The 12,467-nt window shown below is 33.6% G+C and overlaps 1 protein-coding gene across 1 annotated transcript in view; it reads right to left on the bottom strand.

Moving 5' to 3' along the window:
* LOC136034824 (zinc finger protein 277-like) overlaps positions 1-12,467 on the bottom strand; it is a 46,661-nt gene that overhangs the window by 16,230 nt on the left and 17,964 nt on the right. Inside the window, exon 5 of the mRNA XM_065716265.1 lies at positions 7,884-8,046. Coding sequence (XP_065572337.1) covers positions 7,884-8,046 — 163 coding nt within the window. The remainder of the gene's footprint in view (positions 1-7,883; positions 8,047-12,467) is intronic.

The raw sequence follows: 12,467 nt of genomic DNA, 5'->3' as shown, positions 1-12,467 counted from the left end.
CAAGTTATAAACTTTGATCAGTGTTTACCTTGACCTGATGCCCACTTAATTGGACAATCTGTCTTGGCTTTTTCTACAATTGGCCATGACTTGACTTTTCCCACAACTATTCCTTTTAATTAAAAGTCAACGGTTGAGGGGTTTTGGCTGAGGGGGGGGGGTAGAGGGGAGGGAGCTACGTTGAAGGATCTTTACTTAGAGGAATTTGTCACGGGGGAAAAGAAATTCAATGAAGGGGCATAGGATTTTCTAGCATTATTAAAAAAAACACTGAAAAAATAATAATGAAGAAGTTTTTCAACTGAAAGTAAGGAGCAGCATTAAAACATAAAACGAACAGAAATTATTACGCATATGAGGGGTTCATCTCCTCCTAAATACCTCGCTCTTTCCGTTAAAGTAATTTCAACTATATATTCTACGGACTTGGTGATTCTAGGGTCATTCTTAAAGAACCGGGAGAAAATTTAAGCTTTAGTGTAAAGAGCGAGGTATTGACGAAAGGGCAAACCCCCTCATATATGTAATACAAATATACAAAGTTCTAGGTGCTTTTATAAGTTACCAAAAATTGGAGGGCAACTAGACCTCCTCCCCCACCCCATTTTCTTCAAAATCGTCAGAACGAAAATATGAGAAAGCCATTTAGACAAAAAAAGATATGCAAATTTCGTTGTGCGGTTAGCCAAATCAAAACATGCATTAATTTAAAAACGTTCAGAAATTACATAAAAAAAACAGTTTTTTTTAACTTCAAGTAAGGAGCGTCATTAAAACTTAAAACGAACAGAAATTATTCCGTATATGAAAGGGGTAGTCCCCTCCTCAACGCCTCGCTCTTTACGCTAAAGTTTCTTATTGTTTTAAAAAGTATAGTTGTGAGAAAGAGTCAAACTTTAGCGTAGAGAGCGGGACATTGAGGGACTACCCCCTTTCATAAACGGAATAATTTTTGTTCGTTTTAATGTCGCTCCTTACGTGCAGTTAAAAAAAACTTGTTTTTTTTTATTTAATGGACAAGAGGGAATGAAACTTGTATATGTAATTTTTACTTACCGGTATTTTAAATTCAGCCACCTTTTGTTGATAATTTTCTTCCTCATATCTCAAATGTCTTATTGACTTCAGTTGACAAGTCAACTAATCAGAGACACAATGCCTTGGAGGCGTAATGCCTAAAATTGGATAAGAATCCCGCCTTTTTTTCTATTGGCTGATGAACAACGCTATTAAGCCGGAAACAGGGGTAAAATAAGTAAAAAGTAAGCACATTTTGAAATTGTATTTTTCTGATTTTGCTTTCACACTATTTATGATAGACATCAGAAATTTTCTGTAATGGTTGTAGATTATAAAATCTACATATGATCCAAAATTCTACCCTCTGGGGCCAACTTCATACCTTCTAGCAAGAAAAATGTTGAAAATTAAAAATAATTTTTTGCACCGTTAAAAATAAAAATATAACAATTCTGCAACCAACATTTTTTTTTAAATACTGGCAGGATGAACTAAAAAAAAAATCTACTGTCATTTCCCATCCACTAAATTTTTATTCACCAAACTAAAATAACTTGATTTCTTTTTTTTGCACAATAGGTAAAGCATATACAGAAAAAGTGAAACCAACATTTTTTTCCTTTTTAACTCGAGAGTCATCAAAAAAAAAATCAGTTCAAAATCACCAAAATCGCAGAAGTTATTCATGATTTTCTATCATAGGAGAAATAGCATTGGACACAAATTAAGACCATTAGCCTTAAGGCTGTGAAAGTGATATTTCAGGATTGTGCTGTCACAACGGGGCTGAAAAGCAAAATATTTATTTCTTTTTACTGTCAAAATTTCTTTTCGAGTTTTGCTATGGCACTGTGGCAAAAAATTGATATCATTCCTTTTTTTGACTGTCTGTTCTTGTTTTTTGGGTGTACTCTCTTTTTGCGAAACGGGTTGGTTTTTACAACATTGTTGTTTGTTTTGGGATTTGTATAATATGAAGTAAATGTAAGAGAAGTGCGAAATTATTAATTTAAGTTTTGGATTTTGGCGAGGAAACGGTGGCCACTTTACTGCCTATTTTCATCTAATTAAAGCTCTGCATTTTATGACATATCACCTCCTCATTCATCCAAAACATTAAAATAAAGGCCAAACTCTTAAGAACTTCAATAAAAGTTCGTATAAGTATATACTTAAACTAAGTATATGAGTTAAAATACTCCTTCCAAAGTCGGAGTAATCATTTAAGAAAAATAAATTTTCTAAAAATTGTTTATAAAAGAAGGCAAATAACTACGTGTTTTTTTTTTATCTAGCTGGTATAGATGGGTCTCTGAATTCTCAGTTTGAATCAGTCGAATGGAATCGATTTTTCTTTAAACATTTAGCAATAAAATGTTAATAAAAAGTGGAAATTCACACAACTTGAGTTAACCATGGAAATAGGATGCAACTACACAATTACTTCAGAATTTCTCACCTTCTCAATACCAACCAGTCACAAAATATGACTATGTTTTGTATAGGGGTTGCATATATTTGTCCAAAAAATTGTCTAAACTGCTATATATGCCGCTGAGGATTTTTATACTTATGCCATCCAATCATATTTCCACGATTAGTTGTTTACGAAACAAAATTTTTACAGGACAATTCTCTTGCTTAATGCTAAATCTGAGTTAAATTTCAAAATTTTATTTTTGTGCTCAACAGATGTATCGAGATTTAAACGTTTGAATTGAATACCTGAAAATCTCAAGATTAAAAAAAATATATAATTAGAAATCTACCACAGCTTTAAACCCTGAGAATTTAAATCACCAATCTATACCTATCAAATACAAAAATAACAAACACATAATTACTTGTTTTTTTTAAGGAGTATTTCGACTCATATGCTTTGTTTGAAGCAAATACATACATGCACCTTAATTAGAGTTCATATTTTTCTGATGATTTTGGTCTTTAGTCGAATATTTTAGGATGAATAGAAGAGGATATACTAACGAAGAGCTCTAAACTGACAGGATTCTAGACTGAGAGGACTAGCCATTATAAATATCCAATAAAATAAAGAGGTAGACATCGACTGTGTAATAAATAGATATGGCAGGAGTGGAAATAGACAAATAGACTTTTTCTCATAAAAGTGCGAATTCTTTAATTTGAGCAAAATATATCGAACTCTAAAACGTGGAAAGATACGCTAAATTGCTATGAAAAGTAAAATTTTGATAAGTAAATTTCTGAAATTTCGTCAAAGTTGACATTGTTTATAAAACCAATATTTTTAAAAAGAAACAGTGATTAGTTAATGCTTTATTGCCTATACTTAAAACCCTCCTTTTGAATGTCTTCTATGTATTTCTATTTCTTCATTCTGTTTTCCTTGTTACATTCCTAAAAGAACTAGTGTTAATGTTTAACATATCTTTTACGAATATACAAGTTGTATCTTTATCCTCATTTCCTACTCTTCATTACTATCATAGTTACTAAGCGATGCCACAAAGTTAGGCGACATGCTAAATGGTTTAATCTATACAAATTGTCACAAAGAGTGCATGACCCCAAAGGATAGTTCAAGACCAATTGTTTTCTTTGTTGTTTTTTTTTTACAATAAAAAGCTTAACTCACTCGATATAGTGGTCAGAAGTGCAAAGGCAAAAAATTATGCAGAAAATGTTAAATATAATTTTTTATAGATAGTGAAAAGCTTTTAATTTTTTTTATGACAGGATGGTTCTTATATATATTACTATTTTTTGTATCAATATTTTTATACCATTTTAGTTTCAACAGATTTGTTAGAGCTTTAACCCTCACCAGATTTTAGATTAAATTTACGACGCATAATGGTCGAGGTTCCCTTTAAATTGCGGGTATTTCTTTGTTTGCAAGTTTATCCGAGCAACCTATTATGCCACCCCCTTAAAGAGAATCCTGGATCCGCCTCTGAGTGGGGTACCAGGTTTGACCCCCTCCCCCCTTCAAAAAATAAATTGGTTGACTCGTAAAAACGTAATACAACGCATACAAACAATTTTTTATACGTTTTTTAAGTTTTTTGTTATAGCACCTCCTCCCTTCGAATACAAATCCTGGATAGGCCCTTGAATGTATTTCTTTACGGGCAAATACAATTTTATTTCTTCAGCTATCCAATATGTCATTCAGTTTAAAAAGCAAAGAGCGCTATTATTTTTGAGTTATCTGTAGAAACAATGAGAATTCAACAGATTTTGTCTTATTGAGTTAGAAATAGAAAGCTAGACTGAAACAATAACAAAATTTAGCAAACAAAGGATGTTATATATTTACCAATTTTGATATTTTCGCATATTTTTTTTATTCAAAATTTTCGCATATGTTTTTTATTATAAAGAATCTTTTGCATTCCCCTTTTCTATTTATTTTTTGTCTTCTTCTTCTTGTTTGAATTATTATGGCGACACTATCGGATAGTCTCATCTGCTGAATGAAATTCTGAGCCCTACAATGGGTTTCTACAGCTGAGTTCGAACTCCGGGTCGCTTATTACCAGACAGACAAACTGATTGGCTTGGCCTTAGCTAAGACCAAATTACTCGAACTTCAATTTTGTCTCAATTTAGTTATAAACACGATCTAAATCTTTATTATGGAACGGTTAAATTTCTAGAAAAATATTCCGATTACGGAATGATGATAACCACATAATAATTGAGATAAGTTATTGAGAGTAAAAATGAGCAGTATTGGGGAGTGTTAAGTGTTGGAGTTTTTAGTGTTTTCTTTTATTCCTCTTCTGCAATTGTTTCAAAGTGAAAAAAATAAATTAAATACATTTCAAGCTGGTTTAGAGTTGTAATTCTGAAAGGGAGACGCCGAGCCGGCTATGACAAAAGAAACCTAAAACTCCAGGGCTGAGACTCCTTAAAGTGTTGCAGCATCTGTGTCCAATATGCAAAATTTAATGATCAAGACATGGGACTATGCCACACGGGGAAAACTAGTATGCTTTGTTTCAAGACGCTGTTTGATTTGGAATTAACAACTCAGAAATGCATTTATATGAACGAAGCCGGGACAAAAAGGATAGGACGACATTTTTAGCAAATCTCTGTATCCAAAAGTGTCCGTGTAAATAACTATACGATAGGCCTAGCTGATTTCCTGACAATCAATAATTCAATCAAATAGCTGGTTTACAAATTGGAAAATCCACCTTAACCAAAAAAGTGAATTAAGAAGAAAAGTTCATGGGGCACATTGACTCCACCACAAGATGCTCTACAAGCTAATGGACAAAATCAAGCCCACCCACCGCCCGTTAAGAAATTAAAAATTCAATTGAGATCTGATAAGCCCTTTTAATGGACAAGAATGAAGAAAAAGTAGCACTTCAAAGATTTCAGATTAAACCCCCAATTCGAAACCATAATTGTATATGTTGGCTATGCTTGGTTGAACTCTGACAGTCTGCCTTCTAATTATACTGATGGCAAAACATTTTAAAAGACCAGTCCCCGAGGTCCCATCTTTTCCCAGGTGCAGACCTTAGTAAGGTATTAGTTGTGAACCTATTTCTTTCTCCCCAAAAATGTCTTTAACTTCTTGAATAGGCCGAGGACCCCTAAGAAATATACCCAGGATAATAGCTATTACTTCTTGCAAACTTAGTTCCTCTTTTATTCTCAAGGTGGCGAGACTGGGCCAAGGCCCCAAGATGACACAAGTACGATACGAGTTCTCAATTCCCAACAAGTTTGGTCGAGATTCAACAGACCCTCTTGGTGATAAGCATTTAGGAATCATCTACCAAATAGAGGTCAGATTGTGTCTGGACAATCAAAGGACAACTTGGACACTGGCTTTTACTTCCTATCAATTATTACATTTTGCAGGCCTCTAGAAAAAGCAAAGAAGTTTCAGAAATATTAGTAGTGCTCCCCAATAGTAGAACTTCTCTTTCCTGTTTCACGATCTCCACATCCAAAAAATTGCTTCGAATTTTTCTATTACAGTTTCCAAACTACACATCGCAGGCCACTAGAAAAAGCACAGAGGTTGCGAAAACATTAGTAATGCTCCCCAACACAATCCAGTGGCTAGATTGAAGATATTATTGTGGCTAGATATATATATATATATATATATATATATATATATATATATATATATATATATATATATATATATATATATATATATATCAGGTACAAAAATTTGACAGTTCATCCTTTTCAGAAAATACTTTCAATTAAAATAATTGAAACAGAAGGTTTCACTTCATTAATAACAAAAAGGAAGAAGAATAATAATTAGTAATTCAAAAAGGAAACTGACTGTTGTTTTGCGAATTAGAGTACCAATCATCCACCGCAGAAAATGCCTTGAAATTATTAGTGTTCGCTCATGTCGTCAAGGATAGAAAATAGGAAGATTTCAATTAAGTCAGAAATAGAAAGGTTGGAATGAGAATAAAAGCTTGATACTGAAACTGGTCGCATTTAAAAAGTTCAAAGCATTATGATTAAAAATTCCGAACTGACAAACAAATAAAGATGTAGTAGACTCTTCGAAAATTACTATCGGTTCGATGAGACTTGGGGAGAATCTTTTGAATACTATTTTAAAATGGGAAGTTTCAATGTAGGTTATTAAATTTGGGCTGATTGTTCGCTTACTAGCGAAAGAGGAAAGTGTATTGACAAGGTTAGGAAAAAAAATGAGGATCCATAATCATCCCCAAAGTGTGGATCAATCAGTGAAAGTATGTTCTACCTAATGTGCGAGTACATATTCAATAGTTAATATTTTCGGGTATATCGTAAAATATTGTGAATATTAGATGTTAAGTATGATTAGGAGCAAATATTACGATACCATTAGGCGACTGGGAGGGTCCCCGGTATGGGTCAAACAGAAAACCGTAGGGTATTAAAGGCTATTTATTTGTTTGTGAATAGTTGCTATTATTTTGCTGCCCATGACCCTGTGGCTATTTTTGCGATACAAGTTATTTAGTATGTCTTGAGAGTTTTACTTCTTTCCATTTTCCAAGAACTTCTAAAAGGCTCAAAAGTGGGCTTGGTCATCATAGTTTTTGGAAGGCATAAATATGGAAAACAAAGAAGACTGGGTTCTCAAACGGAAATGCTGAAGGATCAAAATGCAGGAACTTTGCAAGTTGATGGCTTTTGCTGAAGGTAGCAAAGCAAGATGCACTGACCAGAGTTAAATTACAAAGACTTGTGTGAAGAGGTATCAGCACAACGAGGCTACCAGCTACAATGATATATTAGAAAAGATAACTGAGCATTAAAAAAAGGGGCAGAGGAAGTTAAGAAGCTGGACAAAATATAATATTGAACGTTTTAAAATTGCTCCTACAGAATTTAGAAACTTCCCAGTTGAATTAAAAATTAAATAAATACCTTTTACACTACCATCAGAATTAAGATAGCAGTACAAACTATTCGAAAAACCATAGGCAGAATAGAAACATTAGATAACGTTAATTGTTTTGCCTCGGAGACTGTAAAGATTTCCCAATCGAAACATTCTTCATAGTCTTCAGAGCTGTGCTTATTGTCCTCACGCCCTCCTATCATATCGTCAGTCGGGTATCAAAAAAATATTTCACCATAATTGTAAATTTTCAGAAGAGCAAAAAAACTCAATTTTTTATTTCCTGTCCGATAACCATGAAATAAAAACAGATCGATATGTAAATCAATACATGTCAATCTATTTTCGTTTTATGGTTATCAGAGGGGAAATAAAAAAGCTGTGAGGTTTTTTAGATTTCTTAAAAATGTACAATCATGGAGATACGTTCTTTCGATACCCAACTGACGATACACACAGTTTGCTTGTTTGACGGTTCTGAATCACTCACCTTAAAATCATGCCATGTTTTTCCTAGCTCAGCATAGTTAATGACATAAAATTGATCGTATTCATGATTATCAGGGTTGAGATGCTTATGACCCTTCTTTCTCATATGCTCCAAAAGAACTTCACGGCTTTTAAAAACATTTTCACAGTACAAACACAAAAGTCTGTAAGAAAAAGAGGAAATTTTACATTTAAAACAGCCGAGTTTCCATTCGTTAGCTTATTTACTGAAAAGGAAAGACAAATGAAGTGTAGATAAAACTCAAAAGTGAACGTGGGTATTTGTGAAGGGACAAGGACAGTTTTACACTAGTTAAATTACTCTGAAAATTAAAACATATGTATTTCATTTTTTTACGAAACCGTTGAATTTTAAGACTTAATAAGATATTTTACTGATTTTAATTATCGCTGAACGAGGGATGCATAATGTAAATATTGTACAAAAAAAACAGACAAAAAAAAATTAGATAGCAAAACTTCTGCAACCCAAAACAGCATAAAGATTTAACGCATGAGTGGTTGCCAATAGACTAACCTATAAGCTACATATAGGCTCACCTTTTGTTTGAGTATGGCAAGCTTGGAAATTATGACATAGGCCACTAAAAGTATAGATTTTCTTTTTTTCCTTTTTGCTTAATGAAAATATCGCTTTCAATACTTCAAATAGTGCACATTTTGTATTGTTACTAAAATATGTAAAAGTTATTTATTTCACCCTTAAAAGCATATGGATTGATGAACTGGGAAATAGGTTCAGTCTAGGCAACTGAGATTTTATTTGCTATAAGACGTAGGAAAATTCACCGATTTAAGGGTGACATGATGTACTTGCTACTAGTAATACGCAAAAGTTATTGATTTCAATCTTAAAAACATGTAAATTGATGAATTCTAAACTGGGCTCAGTCTAGACAACTGAGATCGTATTTGCTATCTAATCTACGGAAATTCACCGATTTAAGTTGGAACTTAAATTGAACCAGCACTTTCAGGACAAATTCTTTGAGATACTAAAATCAACAAAACAGGCGGGATATATATAAATCAGGAAGACTCACAGAATTAAGATTTTCTGGGGGGGGGGCTCATAGGTCTTTTACTCCATGTGTATATACCAACAGTTCAGTTTTAGGCTCCTTAACGATAAAAAATCAAACTACTAAAACAAGGAGTATGCATGAAACATAACGTTATCCAAAAAGTTGTGAAAGAGTAGGACGTAAATAAAATATGTCACGCATTATAACCTAACACCCCACATTTGTTTTTTTCAATGTTGGCAAAATAACTGTGTACGTCCACTCCCCTTCCCTTCTAAGGGTCGGTCACGTGTACACCAATGGTTTTCAATGTATAAATTATTTTTGTGGGCCTACTTTCATTGATAAACAGTAACAGTAGTACTGCTGAAAACTCATCACAGCACCATTCCACATAAGGCCAATACAGCTGCGCACACTCCTCTTTCAACCCAATCGGTTCAGAGCTTCACCTTTTACTTCCTCCTATGAAGATCCTAAATACCTAAAACATCCTCTTTAACAATCTTTCCTCATTCCATTTGAAAATATCTTCATTTTAATTCGGTTCCAGATGGGCCACTAATAGCCCAATTAACCTATCATCCACCAAACCTGACCTTACTGTCTAAAACTCGTTGCAGCTTTAGAAAGTGGAATCAAAACACGGTTTTGTACAGCTTATTGTTTCATGCACAGTAATTCAAACTAATACCTTAAAACTATCCTCATGTAATTCTTCTGGAAAACATGAAGTATGTCTCTCTTAAACTTTCAAGCACCCGCGTTTCGAAGTCATGCTTGACCCCTCTCACCGCCGTATTTTCAGTTATCCTAATTTTAGTTTGAAGACTGACCTTCTTGTTCTCCCATTTTTTTCTCAAAGGCGACAAAACACGGAGCGAATTTATTATACTACTTTTTGCATCTTCAATACATGCTCATATAACTAATAAGGCTGACAAAAAAGTGAAACTACCCACTCGGCTGATCTTTCCGTTATTAAACACAACCTACTCGTCTTCACATAGGCAACTTATTGTTCTAGAGTCAAACTTTAAACGAAGCGAAATTGCCACAAATATACATAAACGTGAATCCCCTTAACCCTCCTCCAAAAGGATATTGTTTCACTTTAGCTTCATTGATGACTAAGTAGATTGCTTAAATCGAAAGCTTTGTTTAGCTCATGTATTGTTCTTACACATGTAAAAGCAATATATTTAAAGAAGAAAAAAAAATTTAAACTAAATTAATTTTCACAAATGTTTTCATGGTCATTTTTTACTAGATACTTGATTAATATTTTGATTTCTTTTTTACAGTTTTATCTTGTTTTTAGTAAAGCAAAATAGCACTTAAACAGCCTCATTCTCATTTTTGGTAATTTGTGTTTGTTTAAAGTGTGGTTTCTTCATTCATTGCCTAGCTCGATATAGTTTACCACTTGGGTCAAAAGCAAATTTCTGAGGGAGGAGGCAAGGGCAGAATGGTCCTTATTTTGCCCCAGGAGGTATGGATGAGATGGTGGGTCATATCATGCACGAGTGTGAAACTGAGCTTGTTGCGAAAGGATATCTGTGGCGATTTTAGGTCCGATGAAAGATGGCTGCCATGAATGGTGAGGGATGAGTGGTTAGCGAGTGTGGAAAGATAAGAGACATTTTTGAGACTAACAATGGAGCACAGAAACATGTTTTTGTAATTGGTACAATGCTTGCTTTCCGTAGTATTTATGTTTATGTAGTGTTTAGGTCAGTTTTGTTTAATTCATTTTGAACTAATTTGTCATTTTGTATTGTCAAGGCAATAGGGCTTTTAGAGCAAGAAAGTTATTATTATTATTTTGAATCAAAGATTATCAATCAATGTTTCTAAAAATTGAACCAAACTGTCAGATTATTCCGCAACTGAAAGGCAGAAAATGATGATGAAAGCTAGTACCATATTTAAATAGTAGAACTAAATTGATTGCCATAACATAATTTAAATCAAGGATATCTTAAGTTCGCTCTTTAGTTTTTGAAGAACTACGTTTTCTGGAAAACAGATCCTACAGGTATTTCATATCTGTCTCGTCCATCGAGGGTATATAGATATTAACTTGAGTGATCTGGGAATTATAGCCCGTTGTGTCATAAAATGGCGTGATGTCAACTGCAATATGTGTCCTCGTTCCATGGGATCCCTTTGAATACTTTTCCTATTCTAATAAAAATAGGTTTTCCCGTGGCAGATCTTCTTGATATGGTTTTTTATGATTATTGGTCTTTAATTAAGATTAATTTTGTTAAAAAATATTTAAAGTCAGGTAATAAAACTAACAAAAATCCAAGTAAAACTTAAACAAAAACACACTATGGTGATGACAAAAACTTATAATTGAGCGTTTGAGAAGTCAACTTGACAAAGCCCACTTTAAAAAAAAATTCTATCTTATTGTCAGTCTTTTATCGATTCCTAGCTATACACATTCACTATAATATTCCATGGAAATAAGAATTAGCACCAAATAAAAGAGATAGTTTGCCATAGAACACTATACATTTTTTTTTCAGAAACCGATCTGGCTCAAAACTATTATGTTAGGAAACCTCAGAAGGCTATTTGCCATTTTCAATCACACTGAAGAACACTAAAACACACTTTACAGATCTTTTTCACCACCCCCGGCGCACTAATGTATTATTAACGTGCCGTGATACTTTTTTTAGGTGCCTCTTGGTACTTTTTAAACAAGTTAAAGTACTTTTTCTGCGCGTGAAACTTTTTATTGGCTCAGTAACAAATGAGATTTTAGCCGTAGAAAGGAAACAATCCCAAGTCAAAATAGTGCTTACATTAGCTGGAGGTATCATACCTGCCAATCAAAGCATAGGTTTTGGTGGGTCAATCCGTACTAACAAAATCGAATGCAAGGGGCATCCCTGCGTTTTTTAGATTAAAAAAAAATTTGGTCATAAAATAGAAGCTCTGGAGATTCAAGCCGGTATAATGGAGGTATATTTAAATGAACCGTTTCTAAATCTATATGAGGAATCATACAAAGTAATGTCATATTTTGCATTTATTTTTTGGCTATTCTTTTCTAGGGTCCATATATTTTGATGGAACGTTCTGAGGTAAAAGCTCCGATTGAATTCTGGAGCTCAGCATGACACGACTTTGAAAAACTGTAGACGGTGACATATTTCAGCAGGTTCAGTGTAAAAAAGGGCCTGGAACAAGTTAAGCTAATTCCACTAAAGATGAAGAATATAATCTTGTGCCAGAGGAGCCTCAAGCTAGTCCCGAATCACTGTGGAAATCCTTCCAGCATCTAAACCGAATCTGGAATTTTGTGTAAACAAACCATAAAAACAAGGAGTTAGACATTATAGTGATGTACTCAAAGTTCAGCATTTTTTGTCCTTGGCTAAAATTAACACTGAGCGTCAGAAACGTTTAAAAATTTTACAGAGATATGGTAACTATTTGGGAACTTCGAAAGATGATGTATTATCAGCTTTAACAAAGCTTGGGATATGAGAACACCCAATTTTGACAGAACTGTGGGGGAA

The sequence above is a fragment of the Artemia franciscana genome, chromosome 13 (genome assembly GCF_032884065.1).
Source record: "Artemia franciscana chromosome 13, ASM3288406v1, whole genome shotgun sequence".
In the NCBI taxonomy this organism is placed as follows: domain Eukaryota; kingdom Metazoa; phylum Arthropoda; class Branchiopoda; order Anostraca; family Artemiidae; genus Artemia; species Artemia franciscana.
Note: the sequence above shows the minus strand (reverse complement) of the source record. Positions and strands in the feature narration are given on the sequence as shown.